This window comes from Dermochelys coriacea, chromosome 14, assembly GCF_009764565.3.
Source record: "Dermochelys coriacea isolate rDerCor1 chromosome 14, rDerCor1.pri.v4, whole genome shotgun sequence".
In the NCBI taxonomy this organism is placed as follows: domain Eukaryota; kingdom Metazoa; phylum Chordata; order Testudines; family Dermochelyidae; genus Dermochelys; species Dermochelys coriacea.
The window spans coordinates 26747859-26766350 of record NC_050081.1 but is presented as its reverse complement, the minus strand read 5'-3'; the positions used below and the strand labels follow the sequence as shown (position 1 = coordinate 26766350).

Here is an 18492-nt window from a genome sequence, read left to right as displayed (position 1 = left end):
TTTTTAATTATATAGGAGCCACCTACTGTGTGTCAAAGAAAATACTGATTTCACAGAAATTACCTGCATCTCCACCATACACGGCAAAGAGCAAAGCCAGTGTTTTCAGTGACGATTTCTGGTACAGCCCAATGACAGTTTCATTCAGGGGATCCTTATTCTTCTCGAGCCAACCAGTGATGTTATAGTCCACAGTGCCAGCATAGTGCACCAGGGCAAAGTGAGCCTCAGCCTTTCCTTTGGCAGGCTTGGGCTTCTGGAAGTTGTTGGACTTGCCAAGATGCTGATCATAGAGCTTGTTCTTAAAAGACACATCAGTTGCCTTGGGGAACATGCACTCCTCTTCAAGGATGGAGAAAATACCCATTGGCTGAAAGACACAGCAACAAAGAGAAGAGAGAGGAAAAAGAGATATTACAAATCAGCCTCCTAGACAATGTGAGCATCTCTTGGTTGCACTCAGAAGGGATATTGTGTCAGTAAATGTGCCTTCAACAAGATGAAACTAGGGTAACCTACCTATGGTATCTATTTGTAGGTTTGAAAATAATAAAGATATAGTACATGGAAAATCATCTTGCGTGTCCTAGACAGATTTTCTGTGTGTTAGAGAGTTAAAGTGAATGAAACAGGAATCATTCTAAACCTCTATGTCTAGGGGTGAGGCCGTGCAGTTCTTTAGATGTCCTTCAAATAGTTACTGTGTCCCAGTAACTGAAAAGAGTTCTAAAACTTACTCTGTCCTTTTCTTTGTAGAAGTGAACAGGGACAGGGATTGTTGCCATACAGTTATATGTGGCTGCCTTGTGACCCTATCCCAAAATTATGGATTGACAACTTTTCACAACCAATGTCCAATATATTTATAGGTTTCAGAGTAGCAGCCGTGTTAGTCTGTATTCGCAAAAAGAAAAGGAGTACTTGTGGCACCTTAGAGACTAACAAATTTATTAGAGCATAAGCTTTCGTGAGCTACAGCTCACTTCATCGGATGCATTCGGATGCATCGAATGCATCCGATGAAGTGAGCTGTAGCTCACGAAAGCTTATGCTCTAATAAATTTGTTAGTCTCTAAGGTGCCACAAGTACTCCTTTTCTTTTTGCAATATATTTATTTAATTATTTAGAGTATATTAAATAATTTACATGCACTTGAGCATGTATTTATTAATTATCTTAAATATAGCAAAATCATTTAGAAGCTAAAGAACCCTTGAACACATAAAGCATAAGAACCTTCTCAATGAGCTCAATACAGGCAGCCAAGTCCATCCCAAAGTCAATGAACTCCCATTCGATCCCTTCCTTCTTGTATTCCTCCTGCTCCAGCACAAACATGTGGTGGTTGAAAAACTGTTGCAGTTTCTCATTGGTGAAGTTGATGCACAGCTGTTCCAGGCTGTTGTACTACACAAAGGCAAAAAGAAGATATATCTTGTAAAATTCTGTGCACACCTGATATACCTAACAATGACTCTTCTTTCAACTCATCATGTCTGTGTAACTAACCTGGGCTTCAATGGGATTCTGAGTTCTCTTCCCTAAAACTAGCCAGATGTTTTGGGATTCGATCCTCAGCTCTTCATAGACATTTCTGCAATGTAAGGCCCAGGCTTGTCCAGCTATTTCTGTGCTCTGGGGCCCAGGCCTACTCAGGCATTTTTATGCTCTTGGTCATGATCATATATTAGGGTCTGGGCCTGCCCAGCTCCTTCTGAGCTCTCAGCCCTCCGGCCTACTAAAACATTTCCAGATACTCAGCTGCAAGCCTGCCTGGGAGTTAGTGAGCTGTCCTCTAGGTGCCATGAACACCTACAATAATTTGCATTAGGTGGAAGATAATTTCTTTGCTATTAGGCACCACCTGTTAACAATTTGAAGGCACTTTCAGTGTAGTTGCCATTTCTGCATGTACCAAATAAAATCTACCCAAAAATGAAATCATTGGAGGGTCATACTACTGTGGGGGAAGATCAAGAGACACCTGTTTCTGCAGAAAAGTCAGGCTTTTCCAGGAAATTATTTAATTTCTTTTTAAATAATCCTCAAAGTTCTCAGAACCCCTGAGCGTCCCTTCCAAGAACCTGCTGTCAAATCTCTGCTCCTTACATCAAAGATCTCAAAGCCAGCAATGTCCAGGACACCAATGAAGTACTGTCTGGGCTGCTTGGTATCCAGCTGCTGATTGATACGAATGACCATCCACAGGAACATTTTCTCAAAGACCGCCTTTGCCAGAGCACCCACCGAATTGTGCACCTAAACCAATAGGAGAGGGACTGGAGTTACCATACAAAGCAGAAGAAGAAACTCGGGTGTGTTAATTCAAACCAGAGTTCTAGATCACCAATTGTTACCTGCTGCACAGTTTGACCTTTGGTCACATATTCATTCCCAACCTTGACTCGGGGGTAACACAGGGCTTTGAGCAGGTCAGCTGAGTTCAGACCCATCAGGTAGGCAGCTTTGTCAGCCACTAAACAAAGAGTTAGAAGAATGAAGCAATAGCTCAAAAATAGACTTTGGTGTCTTTTATAATTACTAGAAAAGAGCAATGAGATCTGTTCGTGTTTCACCAGCTACCACATACTTTTAATAACTCCAGTAATTATGGAGTTTAGAGCTTCCTTTATTTCTTGATTTCTCGATTAATTGTTTTGCATTTGATTGAGAGGGTCTGTACATCAAATGATTGAAAGAATTTGTCAAAAAAAATCTCATATGGTCTGAATAAAAAATGTTAAAGGAGAAAGAAGCAGATGAACAGCCAGAATGAAAAGATAGTTTTGAAGCTCTTTCTTTGCCCCTTTACTGTGTAGCCTGTCTAGAGATTCTGATTTCTGAATGATCAGAATAAAGGACTTAGATTAGTGGCCATATTCCATGCTGTGCAACCCCACTGACTTCAACAGGATTACAAAGGAATGTATTTCAGTGCAGTATTTGGCCTAAAAACAAATGAGACTGTCTCTCTTCAGTTTCAAACCATGGCCCAAATTGTGTCCACAGAATGAACATGCAGCTTCCGTTGGCATAGGCAGGAACTGTGCATGCCTTCTGGGACAGAATGGAACTTCATGATGTTAAACTAGTATAACTACCCAATGCTGGCCCTCTCCTGCCATCACTTCCCTGCTGCCTGTCTCATCTCAGCACAATCCAGGGGCTGGTTAGGCAATAAAACACCTACATGGCCCCTTTCATATGTGAAGCCAAGCTGTTTTACAAAGATGGCCATTTTAGAGATGGGGAGGTTGAGATGCTTACACCGTATGTGTCATTTACACCCATGTTTAGCAGGTATGTTATAGTAGATATGCTATAACTTAGATCAGCCCTTATAGCCACCTCCCCCATGAGTTAAATTGTGCCAACACCCAGCTCAGCACAAGTGATGACTAAAGCTTCATTTTTTTGCTTGTATTATTGAGAGTTTGGCTCAGATTCTGCTAATACCTTCTGTGCCATCTGGCTCCGCCTGCTCCTCACGCTGCTTCTGCTTGAACTTCATGTTCCCATAGTGCATGACTGCCCCTGTCAGCTTGTATATGGCCATTTTTTCATCAGAACTGAAGCCCAGAATGTCAATGGCGCTCTGTCAACACAATCATGAAAGGAAAGATCTAGCACCTAGGTGATTTAGGAGCCAAAGCCCCATTGACTTACGATGGGAGTTCAGCTCCTAAAGCACTCAGACATTTTACCTCTTCCTCTGGTACAGTTAATAGTCCCTGTGCTAATTTCTTTGTGCTACTCACATCTGTGGCTATGAGTTCCTCCTGATCATCGATGCTGGCTACAGTGATCTCACCTTGACTCACAAAGGGGAAGTCATATGGGTTGGTGGAAATCAGAAGCATCTCTGAAAACAAAAACAGATCCCAATTTTTACCTGCTGCAGTTTGGTCTTTGGTCATGTATTTAGTCCAGACCTTGCCTCAGGGTAACACAGGGCTTTAATGATATGTCTACATTCCATTGTAAACCCTGGTCTGTGGGCCCTATGCCTACAGACTCAGTGTTTCCAAGCTTACATATGTGCATCATGCTGCATAGTAAACCCAGGTTTACAATTGAATGACCTAATTCTCAGAACCATGCTGATGTGTCTATATTGCTCGCAGACCCGAGTCAGACTTTCTGCTTCTGGGGAACCAGGCTTGTGCATGAGCCACACTGCAAAATGACAGAGCTTGGTCCCAAGTCACAGCAGGATTTGGGGCTGGACCTCCCACCCCACATGGGTCCTAGGACTCTGGCCCTGATGACTTACTGACCTGAGTCAGATAGATTTGAGCGTGAACTGTAGAGGAGTTGGGCTCAAATCTAAGTCTGAGCCTGGGTTTACAATGCAGTGTAGACATCCTCATAATTGCCCATGTAACAAAGCTTATCAGTTGATGTTATTCAGTGACCAGTTCCACCAAAAGAGTTAAAATATTTCATACCAATTAGTTCTGGCTTCTTGTTGGACATGATCTGATAAAATATGTGATAGCTTCTTTCCGCCTTGAGCTGGAAAGTGACTCTAGATTTCTCCAGCAGATCTGGCAAGGCAGGTAAAGTACAATTAGCCACAAGAAAACACAATGAGAAAGAAAGAGAGACAGAGAATTGTGACCCTTAAAGGGAGGTCCCTTACATGTTTCAATGTCAGCAGAAGCCAGTTTTCCTGTGGTACCAAAGTGGATTCTGATGAATTTACCCTTTAAAGGAAAAAAGTCAGTTCATTTAAAACCTTCAGAGGCAGACTCCAGAAGTGGGATTTGCAAAGCTGCTCTGGGGGTCCCTTCAGCAGGTTTGAAAACTCAGCCAAGATTCATATTATCAGAACATATATGGCCCATCATTGCACTTGTGACTAGGAACAATTCTGTCAAAAAGACTTACAAAACGAGAGGAGTTGTCGTTCCTCACGGTCTTGGCATTCCCAAAGGCCTCCAGAAGGGGGTTGGCACTGATGATTTGATCTTCAAGGGTCCCCTACAAAGTAACAATTATTGTCAAATTAAGGTTGTTTTAAACCAAATGGCAGTTTCAGAACAGAACATTTAATCCCTTCTCTAGTGACCAACTCACTTGCATTTTGCCTGGCTCTTCCTTCTTCTTCTCCGCAGAAACTGCAATTGTTGCAAAGTACTGGATGACACGCTTTGTGTTCACAGTCTTTCCAGCACCGGATTCTCCGCTGTCAAATCAAACAGAGAAGCACAGAACACATAACCAAAGGGTTTCTTCCTGTAGTGCACAGCAAAACCAACAAATATCAGGGCAGAGAAATATACATACGTGATGAGGATCGACTGATTCTCCCGATCTGTGAAAGAGACAGAACCAAAGAGACTTTTAAAAGAGTTACTGTGTAACATTGAACTCACTGAAAACTGAGTGGAACAAATAAGTGCTGGGATTTGCAAAGGGTCCTCAGGGCATCAGGCAACTAACTAAAGTCCGTAGGAATTCAGCATCTACCTCCCTTAGGCCTCTTTGAAAATCCTAGCCATAATAAATAATAAATATAAACTCATGCAGATCAATAGAGCCATCACAGGATACTTATACCCACTTCCCTTTCACAGAATTTCCTCTTACAGAAATCTGATGAAGCTACTTATATCTCTGGACAGCAAAGAGTTGTACAGAATAATGACCTGATCCTCAATTTATAACCATCTGCATAGCACCAGTGCAAAAAAAGTGCAAAGTGTGTGTGAATTACTGCTCAAGGTGTAAGGGAGTGGAGAATTCTGATGCACCACTTTGCACAACTGTAAATGACACACAAGATGCAAAGTCAAGAAGAATCAGGCTTCCTGAGAACAGAGTGTCATGATTTTTGACAGTTCTTCTTTGGGCCCAGCTAGAGCCAGAATGTGCAGAAGAAGATATGGACATTCTGTACTTTTTCCATTAACCACACGCTTGTGAACTTCCAAAAAGGTTTGCTTTGGGTTCTCTGAGAGCTGAGCTAATGTTTGGGTCAGGTTCAGTTTGTCTTTGGATGAATTCGTGTTTGCACATTGCTAGTTTTGAATGTTTTTGGTGTCTTCAGCTGCATGTCATATTTCCCGGAAAGAAGATTGTGATTCCTCATATGAAATTTTCACTCTATAATCACTTTTCAGGAGTTGAGCCACTCACCAGTTAACATGAACTGATAGGCGTTGTCAGAAATGGAGAAGATGTGGGGAGGGGCCTCTTGACGTTTTTTGCCTCTATAGGCAGTCACAACTTCTGGGTTGTACACTGGCAGCCATTTGTAGGGGTTGACAGTGACACAGAAGAGACCCGAGTAGGTCTGAAAGAAAGGGAGATAACGTGATTGGCTTCCACATGATTTAGTGTAGCTGTTAGTTTGGAAGTCCAGGAAAGACTTCAGCCTGTACTTACATAGATCATCCAGGCTGCGTAACGCTCTTTGAGGTTATACAGGACAGCAGGTTCATGGAGATGGGTCATCATTGCCATGTCCTCGATTTTATCATATTTGGGAGGGTTCATGGAGAAGACTTGATCTTCCTTAACAGTCAAAGTCTGGAAGGAAAGAAGAGACCCATTTCTATCAGCTAAGAACAGAGGAGGAACAAAATGCTGTTCCTTACTCCTTGTTTTTACTCACTTCTCCTTTTTCAGGTTTGACTGTGACTTTCCCTCCTTCCCGACTCTGGATTATGCCTTTCACATAGGATTCCTTGGGATGCATCACAAAGACCGAATTCTTAGCATCGAAAGGCTTGTTCTGGTCCTCAATTCTCTCCTTCTCTGTCTTTCGGAGGAAAGGAGCTGCCACCCCAAAGACGGCCATCTCAGCATCTGACGACATGGCTGCAGTTTATCTAGGGCAGCTCAGCAGTGAGCTCTGTTGGGGAGAAAATGTGTGACATTGATTCACGTGCTGTTCATTTCGAATACTCTGCCATGTCAGTTTCTTACACTTGTTTATCTGGCCACGTCACTCCCAACTGCCCCTCTTGTGATCTGAGTGAGAGGCTTTCCCAGCCATTTAGATCCAGACTCTAATTTTGGGCCTCTATTATCACACTGTTAATTCCTTCACGTATTTATACCTTTCCTAATCTATGGAACCAGAAGTCCTACAGTTCCAGTGGGATGTACACCATTGTCCACCCACCCATTGTACACATGCACACCATTGTTTATAGCAACAACGTAAGTAGATCCCTACATGAGGGACAAGAAAAAGCCAAAAACATACCAAGAATTTTGAAAGCCCTCTTAGGTCCTCTTTCCTGGGTACATTTTAGACTGTGTGTTGTGGTTACAATGAAAGGGTTGTTGGGAGCACTGGAAAGTGGGTGTGGGGAGAGGGACAAGATAGAGGCTGCTATTGTCAGTGCTTTTTTGCATTGAATAATAAAGATACTGGTTTTGATGTAATTTAAGCTATTCATTCAGGATTCCAATCCCTATCTTATAAGTATGACCGCCCTTCTTTATATTTGATTTTGTATTTGGCTATATTAAAACACAAGTTGTTCAAATGAGCTAAGATTTACAAGTGATCCAGTGTAGTCTATATAACTGACCTGTCATCATCATTTACCACTTCACCAATTTTAGTGTCATCTGAAAACTTGAGCATTGATCACTTCTTGAGATCTATTAGTTAACTAGTTTTTATTTCATAGTGCTTTTTTTGTTTTATCAGAATGTCATGTGGGACTAATTCAAGTGCCTTACTGAAGTCTAAGGATACTGGCTTGAAGTGGTTTCAATCATATACAGGGTATACAGTTTGGTTCAATGGCTCTCAGCACTATACAAATTGTTCCAGCACCCCTAGGCTAACCAGGTCATCTTGTTTTTCCTTTTTAAATATTGGCACAACACTGGCTTTTTTTCATTTCTCTGGAATTACTCCAGTGTTCCAAGATTTGTTAAAAATCACCATTAGTGGTTCAGCCAATTGTTTCAATACATTTGGGTACAAGTCATCCAGTGCTGCCAATTTAAGAATGGTTACTTTAATAGTTACTCTGTCTGCCTGCCTCTCCCATGCCAGTTAACCAAATATTATCAATATGCCTTGATTTCCCATTACTCCTTTTATAGTTTCCTTATTTAACTATACGGTACATTAGTGGCATTGTCAGACTGGTCAAGGAGTCAGTGTGAAATGGCCACTAGCTGCCTTAAACATTGCCTGAAATCCTCTTCCGAAGGCATTTTTACACATATAGCAGCTAAGTGCCACTCACTAAGCTACTTTGCACAGTAAGAGTTGAAAACTTGATTAGCATTTACCAGAGAAATGTGTCTCTTTTTCAACTGGGGCACAATAATTGTCAGTGATGTTTGGGGTGTGGGGAAAAAGCAAATTCTGGATACATGTTCATTAAAAGAATAGATTTATTCTGTGGACAAATAATTAAATTCTATCCCATGGTGGGTCTCCTCTTTTGGGCCACTCTGTCCTGGTTTATTAGGGACCTACAAGCTGAGGTGTCAGAGCTCACTGTGTACAATTATGTTGTGATGTGTATTCAGGAGAGGTACCTCAGAGAGGGCAATGGTCGGCCCAGCATTAGTGGTCAGTGGCTTCAAGTCCAGCCACTTTGGAGACCTGCCTGTCATGGGCAAGAGAGCCCAAGCGCAATATAAAGTGCATTTACACAATGGGCATAAATATTAGGGGATACAATGACTGCCTATGGAGCTATACAGATATCCCACCCTAAAGGGTCATTCACCCTCCCCTGGGAATTAGCAAATCAGGATCTTACCTCTTTTGTGATACCAGATGGATAGTATGCAGACTGGAAGCTGGTCAATATTCTAAAATAGAAATAGAAATTCCTCTCTTAGTGCTGCATGAAACTCCAGTGATAAACTGGAGATTGAAAATGTATAGATGCCTCGAAAAGTAGATTTAAAAGTCCTGCTGTCATAGGCAATCCCTCCTGGAAATGAGTGCTAGCAGCAGCAGGAATGCAGTGGGATGTGTGGAATGCAGAGTGGGCTCCCCCTCCCTTCAAACCCAAGTCCCTTACACTCTTACCGTAGAGCTTTCTGTGAAAGGACAAGGACAGACTGGTCCCAGGGGCTTAAATAGGGTGTGAGCTGCAAACACAGCAGTCGCCTCCTCTTTCTTGGTCAAAATATTTTCGGCAATCCTGTCTCCTAACCTAATTCCCATTCATATTAGATGTGAATGGATATAATTAGCCATAGGTCTGTGAATCAGTCTCCTATAAATACTTTGACAAGGGAGCTGGCAGGGGCAGTTGGGGAGGTGAAAGGGGCTGCCTGGAGTTTGTGCTTTAGGGGATCCTGAAATTAAGCAGAAGAAAAGAGACTGGGAAGAATCCAGTTCCTGTAATGGGAGACAGCCCCTAGCAGAGGGAGCGAGGAGCGAGACAGAGAGGGAGAGAGTTCCAGGGGCACGTAGCTGAAGAGGAAATTGGGGTTTCAGGGACAGGGATCTAGCAGTGGAAGAGGGTCCCTGGGTCTAGCAGGAGGGAGTCTGGGAATGAGGGCAAGGCTGAGAGGAGCAGGGGACCAGAGAGGATACAGATGTCTGGGGAGCAAGGGACCTGGAGGCTAAGGGATGGGGAAACAAAGGAGAACAGGGATCATTGGGGCAGTGGAATAGGGAGAAGAAGTAAATCCAGTACCAGAAGGGAGGGCAGTAAATGCAAGGGAATAGCGAGGAAATGGGGGCCAGTGGAAGGGAAAGAGCAGAGAAATTGAAGTCCAGACTCAAGAGACTGGAGCAGGAGTCTTGAAGAAGGAGGTCCCCACGTAAGTGGATGCAAGGGAAAGGACCCTGGAGATGGTGTGGATGGGGAATACTAAATGGATGCAAAATTATACATTCTCCTCAAAAGGGCAAGGAACAACTACCCCCAGACTGTGAGAGGTAGCCAGATTCCAACATCCCTGATATAGGGAGGGTACATGCATCCCACATTGTTATGGAGGGAGCAGGTGCATCCCAGACTGATATGGGAGAGCAGGAGCACCCCACATTGATCTGGAAGGGAAGGTGCCTCCTGATATTTTATGGGGAGATCATATACATCCTCCCATTGTTGGTGGAGAGTCAGGTGCACCTCACATTGTTATGGAGGGGCAGATGCTTTCCACACCATTCCTGGATGCACTGGGGTTCTAGGGCCACTTTTGCATACACCACAGAGTGATGGAGAGTCCCTCTCTTTTCCATCTGTCATTCCTCACTTTCTAGGTGTCAATTTCTATAATAAGCCAGGCAAACTGCTGTGTAACTGGGGTTAGTGCTGGGAACCGTATCATAGTACCCAGTACAGGGATCACTGCATACACCCCCATTAGCCCTTCCAGCTTGGGCTGCACACCCCGTTAGAGCTGCCTGCCTAGATGTCCAGCTATGAGGTTGAGGAAATGCTTTCCTCCTTTGCTCCCAGTGAGCTGTCTGCCTGGTACAGCATAACAGTGCTGGGGGTGGAGGATGGGTCCTAGGAGCCCTGCAGAGGTCAAGTTTCACATTTGGCATAAATCCATCTTGAAACTGTGCAGAAGATATTGAGCTCCAAGAACTTAAAGCCTAAGAGCCAAATTCTCAGCAGGTGTAAATCAGCATTGCTTCATTGACTTCAGTGGATTTATACCCACTGAGACTCTGGGCCTAAAAATGCTGTTGGATGTCAGCCAGCATATCAATCACTGTGAGCTGTCCTCACTCCTGTGCTGGAATGAAAATGATTAAAACCAAATGAAGCACATGTGTATCTCAGCACAGACCTACTGCTGACAACACCGTAATGCTCACACACCTGCAGAAACCCTACAACTGGGTGAAATTCTCCAGTCAAAACTTTCCTTTAAAACAACAAATTACTGTTTTCAAAGCCAAAACTTTCAAAAAAGCCTTCTGTTTTTCAAAGTTTGCTGGTTTTTCTTCAAACTGGACATTTTGTAAAGTTTCAAAGTTTGTTTTTGGGGTGGTTTTCCTCCATCCCTTATCACTTTTCCCCCCTTTTTTCCTGTGTCCCTTTTGCCACTGAATTCATTAGAATAAATTATATCTAGGGACTTGGGATCCGGGGGAGGGGAGGTATTTATTTATCTGTTTGTTTGTTTTTCTTTTTGCCACTCTCGAAAATTTCCACAAGAGCAAAAGGAAAAATTAACTGTAATTTTTTCCAAGTTGGAGAAGTTCTGAAAAGTTACAGAGTAGAAAAAGGAAAAACTGCAGGATGTGGGGGAATTAAAACATTAAATGGTGACACAGGGAGAACCTGGGTATCATTTTTTTTGTTGTATTAATGGCAAAAAATGAAATGTCATAAATTGGAAATTTCAGCTTTGTAAATTAAAAATTTCAACATTTTTCAATAAAATATTTCACAAAAAAAATCAAACAATTAAACATTGTTACATTTTGAACCCTGCAAAATAGAAACATCTTCAAAATTTCAAAATCTTTCACAAAACAGTATTTCGATTTTTCAGCTCACTCTCGTCATCTCCCTGCTGTCTTCTGTATGCCCTTCAAACCTCCCTTCCCACATCACCTACACACAGCCACATATACCGCTGCAGAGACCCACAAGGCCAAAGCCTCAAAAGGCTAGATTCACCCAAGGAAATAGACACGTAAGTCTGGGTTTAAACTCCAACGTCACAGCTTTGGCTCCCATGCAATCCACCAAACTCCTGCTGAACCCACCTAAACCCCCTAAGTTTTTGCAGTGAAAGTTCTCTAGGCACCTATCTTTCTGGCACTGGGCACATGCATTGCTGCCTCCTTCTAGATGTCTGTCTCCCACCTAAGCCCAGAATGATGCACAAACCAGGGAAGACAGATGGCTGGCCGCCTAAGGGCTTGTCTTCACTACGGCACTTCTTCTTCTTTCATATGGCTGGTGTAGAGCAGCAACTACAATTTCACCTGAAGTTGATTGAGCCAAATGGCTACATCAGGAGTAGCAGAATTTATTGCAGTAATGCCACCTTCATATTTATAAATTGGGTGGTAGGTGGTGATATGTTTGATGGTCTGTAGTGGAGAACCACACTCACACACCAGGCAGTCCTTGATTTTCCATTTGTGCATTAGATATCCGCATCCACCATGGCTGGTTCGAATTCAGTTCAGAGTTAACCAAGATGACCATGTGTCATAAACATACGGCTAAGGGTAGCCTAAAATCCTTCCTTTACCTGTAAGGGGTTAAGAAGCAAATAACCTATTTAGCACCTGATCAAAAGGACCAATAAGGAAAGAAGATACTTTCAAATCTGTGGGGAGAGGTTTAGTTTTGTGCTCTCTTTGGTGTTCTCTCTCGGACAGAGAGAGAGACCAGGGGAGGAAAAAACATCTCCTAACAAGATCCTGAAATGATAAATATAAAGTTATAGAAATTGTAAGTAATAGCAAGGAAATGCATTAGATTATCCTTTCTTTTAGCTTGTGAATTTTCCCTATGCTTCTTTTAAAAATCTGACTGATTTTCAGTGTCCTAAAGACCCAGGGGTTTGATCTGTGCTCACTTTGTAACCAATTGGTTAGTATATTATTCTCAAGCCTCCCCAGGAAAGGGGATGAAGGGACTTGGGGGGATATTTTGTGAGAGATAGGGCTCCAAGTGGCCCCTCCCTCAATGTTTAAATCCCTTGGTGGTGGCAGCAATATCATCCAAGGACAAGGAAAGGAATTTGTGCCATGGGGACATTTTTAATTTAAACTGGTGGAATATAAGCTTAGGGACTCTTTCATGCGGGTCCCCACAGCTGTACCCCAGAGTTCAGAGTGGGGAAGGAACCCTAACACCATGGAAGATCAAACCCAGGAACCTTCTGCGTGGGATCTGACACAAGGTGCTTCTTTTTTAAGTCTTGTTTAGCCCAATGTCCCAAGGTCGTACCTGCGAGTTTCTGGATTATGTTGGCTCTTGTGTTTATCTTTGCAGCTACCTTCTCAAGATGATCATAGAAGGAGAGGGTGCGGTCGAGTTTCATTCCGAGATATGTTGGAATGTAATCGTGTTGCACATTTTTACCACAGAAAGCTACTTTTGGTGTGTTTTTAGCATTCTTATTATCAAGATGAAACGCGCTTACTATTGTTTTTCCAGGGTTTGGTTTGAGCCTCCATTTTAGGAAATATTGTTCCATATTTTGGAGGTCCTCAGTTAATGCTTTCTCATTGTCATGGAGATTTGATGCTTGGATTGTCATGGCAAGATCATCTGCATATCCACATTTTCGTGATTTAGTTGGAGGCATGTCACTTATGTATACTGTATATTAAAAAGGGTTGGCGCAAGTCCAGAGCCTCATGGTAGCCCATTGGTTATGATATGGGGTGAGCTGGTCTTATTACCCAGGTATACCTCCAAGCCTCTCTTACTCAGCATGGTCCACAGCAGGTGAAGTGTTTGGTAGCAAGGTATAATTTTAGCAAGTTACTACGGCACTAAGTTAACGTAAATTATGCTGCTTAAGTTACATGAACTAAGTAACTTAAGTCAAGTAACCTACAATGACTTACTGCAATGTCTACACTGTGCCATGTCAATAGGAGATGCTCTCTGGTCAACATAGCTTCTGCCTCTCGTGGAGGTGGATTACTGAAATCGACGGGAGAATGCTTTCCCATTGACTTAGCATGTCTTAACCCGACCTGCTAAATTGCTCCTGCTGCATTGATGGCAGCTTCTTGTTAACAGCATAGGCACCTACTGCCAAGAGAAAGTTTGCAGCTGAGACTCGTAGGCAGACCCAAGACCTCCCTGCAGCCTGGACTTAGGTACCTATCTCTGAGAAAGGGACGGGCTTAAAACACATCCCTCTTATTGGCATCTCCCATTGGCCAGCTTAGGTGACTCCCTGCCTAGCTTGCTGCCTTTTGTGATTCGCAGTCTAAGATGTCTGCTTCTCCCCGTTCATTGTATAGGAGCTTAGGTGCTTAACTCAGCTTTCGGAATCACAGTGATTTTCAAGGCACCTTTTGTGCACTCAGGTCTCTATCCCTAGATGTATACATTTACTTTTGGCCATATTAAAATATCTATTGTTTACTCACTCTGTCAGTGACCTGTCCTCTTCATTATTTGTCATTCCCCCAATCATGGTGTCATCTGTAAACTTTATCAGTGATGATTTTATGCTTTCTTCTAAGTCATTGATAAAAATGCTAAATAGTGCAGGGCCAAGAACCAATCGCTGTGGGACCCACTGGAAACATAGCTACTCGATAATGACACCCTGTTTACAATTGCTTTTTGAGACCTGTCATTTAGCCAGTTGTGTCTGATGTTAATTTTATATCATTTTAGTTTTTTAAATCTAAATGTTATTCTGTACCAAGACAAAATGCTTCACAGATGCACTCACAAAATGCTGCACATCAACACTTACATCAATACTGTTATCTTTATCAACCAAACTCATAATCTTGTAAAAAAAATCAAGTTAGTTTGACAAGAACATTTTCCATAAATCCATCTTGATTGGCATGACATATATTACTCTCCTTTAATTCTTTATTAATAGAGTCCTGTATCAGACACTCCATTATCTTGCCCAGGATTGATGTTAGGTTAACAGGCCTATAATTACCTGGGTCATCCCATTACCCTTTTTAAATATTGGTACAACATTAGCTTTCCTCCAATCTGCTGGAATTTCCTCAGTGTTCCAAAACATATTGAAAAATCAATATTAAGGATCTAGTGAGAGCCTAAGTCAGCTCCCTTAAAACTCTTGGATGCAGGTTCTCCATACCTTCTGATTTAAATATCTAGATTTAGAAACAGCTGTTTAACATTCTTCTGAGTTACTATTGGAATGGAAATAGTGTTTCAGCATCATCATATGATGTGACTACATATACAGAACAGAAATATTTATTGAACACTTCTGCCTTTTCTATATTATTATTGACAATTCCACCATTTACATCTAGTAATGGACCAATAACATTATTAGGATTCTTTTTGTTCCTAATATACTTTTAAAAACTCCTAATTGTCCTTAATGTGCCTGGTCATAGATTTCTCTTCATGTCCTTTTGCTTCCTTATCAATTTTCTAAATTCCTAGCTTTTGAGTTATATAATTTACTATCAATTCTCCTTTCTTCCATTTGCTATATAATGAGTTTTTATTATTATTACTATTATTTTATAGATGCTTTCATTTCCTGTCTAAGCCAGATTTATTTTTTAACCAAAATGTCTTTCTCTGTCAATTGTGGGACTGCAGCTTTTTGGGTATATAGTAAAGTCTTCTTAAACAATTCCCAGTTATCTTTCTAATTTTTCTGTTTAAATACCCTTTCTCACATATTTTAGCTCATAATTGTTTTCGGTTTTGTGCAACTGGCCCTTTTAAAGCATCAAGTATGTATATTTCTAGTTTGATCTTTATTCTGCTTGCACATAACAAGTGTAATCAAATCATGATCACTTATATCGAAGCAATTGCTAAGTTTTAGAGCTGTGATCAATTCTCTGTATCTGTTAAGATGAGGTCTGTGTTAGATGTAACAATTTCAATGCCTCTTGTACCTGACTTCTAGTTTTGGTTACCCTGCCTTGTGTACAGGCAATTCAAGAATTTCTTCTCTTCATATCATTTGATTTCTTGATTCATTTTGCTCTAACATCTTGATTTTGTGTTAAATGAGTGCTCATTTCTTCCTTCTTTTTACCCTCCCCTTTTGTTTTTAGTTTAACATTCCCCTGACTACTCTAGTCAGTCTGTTCCTGAGAAGCTTGTTTCCCCTTCTACTGAGGTGGAGGCCATCCAAACTATATAGCCTCCTCTCCCATAGAAGATGGACCAGTGTGCCATAAAATCAAAGCCATCTATCATTTACCTACGCAATGGTTCACTTCCAGAATCTTCTGCCTTCTGTCCTCCTTTGCTTGTAGGACAGGAAGGATCTTTGAGAAGATTGCTTGGATGTTTTTCTCCTTCAATACCCTTCCAAAGTCAGCTATAATCTGTGAGATACCCCATGATGCAGAGATATAGAAAGACATCAAAGGTCATGATGTTCACATTAGGGGACATCAACCCCTAATTGTCGCATAGAGATTGGTTCCAGGCTCTCAATTTGAAGGATGCATGCTTCCATGTAGCCATCAAAAAGAGCCATGTCAAGTACCTCATATTCTTCATGAAACTCAAATACTAACAATGCAGGGTCCTCCCTATTGGAGTGTCCACAGCCATTGTATTATTACCAATAGCCTGGTGATGGTAGCTGTCCATGCAAGATATAGAAGACTCCACGTTTATCTTTACTTGGATGACTGGTTAATAAGGCCAGATCAAAACACAGCCACAGTCATCACAGCTGTGTGCAATGTATTCATACATTCATAGATCCCAAGGCCATCTAGTCTGAACAACACAGGCCATCAAACTTCCACAAAATAATTTCTAGAGTAGAACTTTTAGAAAAACATCCAATCTTGATTTAAAAATTGTCAGGGATGGAGAATCCACCACAGCCTTCAGTAAATTGTTATAATGGTAATTACTCTCACTGTTAAAAATTTACACTTTATGTCCAATCTGAATCAGTCTACCTTCAACTTCCAGGTATTGCATCATGTTAGTCCTTTCTCTGCTAGACGGAAGAGCACATTATTAAATATATGTTCCCTTTGTAGATACTACTGACTGTAAACAAGCCACCTCTTAACCTTCTCTTTTTCAAGATAAAAAGATTGAGCTCTTTGAGTCTATCACTATAAGGCAGGTTTTCTAATCCTTTCGTCATTCTCGTGGCTTTTCCCCGAACTCTCTACAATTAATCATATCATATCATATTGTTTGTTAACCAGGCCCCTAGCATTGATGTACAGAAAATTCAAGAATTTCTTCTCTTCATGTCCTTTAGTTTCCTGATTAATTTTTTCTCAGCATCTCAGTTTTGAGCTAAGTGCTCATATCTTCCCTCGTAAGATTTTAAGAATATAAGAACGGCCATACTGGGTCAGACCAATGGTGTATCTAGCCCAGTATCCTGTCTTCTGACAGTGGCCAATGCCAGGTGCTTCAGAAGGAATGAACAGAACAGGTAATCATCAAGTGACCCATCCCCTCTTTTTACTCTCCTCTTTTACTTTTAGTTTAACCCCCTCCTGACTACTCTAGCCAGGCTGTCCCTGAAGAGATTGGTCCCCCTTCTACTGAGGAGGAGGCCATCCAAACTATACAGCCCCCTCTCTGCATAGAATGTGGATCAATGTTCTACAAAACCAAAACCTCCACCCTACAGCAGTTACTTAGCCAGCAGTTCACTTCTAGAATCTTCTGCATTCTGTCTTCCTTCAGTCATGGGACAGGAAAAATGCCAGAGAAGATTGTTTGGGCATTCTTCTTCAGCATGCTTCCCAGTTCCCTGAAGTGATCTACTATTTTCAAGACATCCCACAGTGCAGCATCACCTGTGCCAATGTTAACTGTCACCAGTGGATACTTGCCCTTTGACTTCAGAACCCTATCTAATCTTAGAGTGATATCTCATGTCTTGGCTCCAGGAAGGCAGCACACTGTCCTGTTGTCCACCTATCCTTTGCAGAATGTTATTTTGTTTCTTTTTAGTACTGAATCTCCAACAAGGATCATCCCTTGCACAGCTGGAGAACACTTTGTGGGCAAGTTTGATTGCTTTACAGATTTGGCCAAGCTGCAATCAACAGATATGTCTTGTACATACCTCCATTCCCTTGGGCATGCTGGCTTTTGAGAGGTATCTTCCATGGTTTCCATGTTGGGGGCCTGGTATCAGTTTGAAACTTCCAGATGTTTGGAATTCTTCCTGGTCCTCTTCTCTCTGGTGGCCACAGCCTGCCCAACCTTCATCTGTCTGCAGCAGTGTAGAATGCCACTGTGACCTCTTGTTTTTGGTGTTTATAAACTGCCAGGCCTCCTCTTTGATTTCCTGTCTCTCCAATTCCTTGATGGCCAGCTCCATTCTTCATTGAACCTGGGGTACTGAGGTTTCCTGAACATGGCTGTCTAGGAACTCTTCAGGTACTCTGATTCTCAATAATGTCTCAATTTGCCCTTCTAATCCATAAGCCTTTTCCTCCAGCACACCCATCAACTTGCACTTCATGCACAGGAAATCCATTCTGGTTTCAAGCAGGAAAAAGAACATGGCACATCCTTTGCAGGTCACCACCGCTGGCCATTGTGATATCACAAGTAGTGCTGAACCTGAAAGGAAAGCCTTTCCCACACCCGCTCTAAAATCCCTCTGAAACTCTCCTGTTAGCTGCCTCTTTCTGTGGTTCTGGAATATGTCTAGCAAGTGACTTTTTATACCAATTTTTCCCTGCTTATCTCAGCTCAGCTCTGCCCCTTACCACCCAGGAATGATTAACCACTCAGAGACTCCAAACAGCTGGACTGATCTAAGCTCCAAGGTTTAGAGCCTCACAGTCTTTAGCAAGGCACCCTGCTTACTCGGGGGCCCATGGTATACCTCCATAGCCTGTACACAGAGAACAACAAGCAGTCAACCAA

The 18492-nt window shown here is 42.0% G+C and overlaps 1 protein-coding gene across 1 annotated transcript in view; it reads right to left on the bottom strand.

Moving 5' to 3' along the window:
- Positions 1–8881, bottom strand: part of LOC119842794 (myosin-1B-like) — a 28088-nt gene extending 19207 nt beyond the window's left edge. Inside the window, exons 1-15 of the mRNA XM_043496362.1 lie at positions 8746–8881; positions 6621–6860; positions 6392–6535; positions 6143–6299; positions 5291–5318; positions 5051–5189; positions 4892–4984; positions 4644–4707; positions 4450–4548; positions 3760–3863; positions 3458–3596; positions 2359–2477; positions 2111–2260; positions 1238–1408; positions 64–370 (exon numbers count right to left, since the gene is read on the bottom strand). Coding sequence (XP_043352297.1) covers positions 64–370; positions 1238–1408; positions 2111–2260; positions 2359–2477; positions 3458–3596; positions 3760–3863; positions 4450–4548; positions 4644–4707; positions 4892–4984; positions 5051–5189; positions 5291–5318; positions 6143–6299; positions 6392–6535; positions 6621–6824 — 1918 coding nt within the window. The 5' untranslated portion in view covers positions 6825–6860; positions 8746–8881. The remainder of the gene's footprint in view (positions 1–63; positions 371–1237; positions 1409–2110; positions 2261–2358; positions 2478–3457; positions 3597–3759; positions 3864–4449; positions 4549–4643; positions 4708–4891; positions 4985–5050; positions 5190–5290; positions 5319–6142; positions 6300–6391; positions 6536–6620; positions 6861–8745) is intronic.
- Between the last annotated feature and the right edge of the window lie 9611 nt (positions 8882–18492).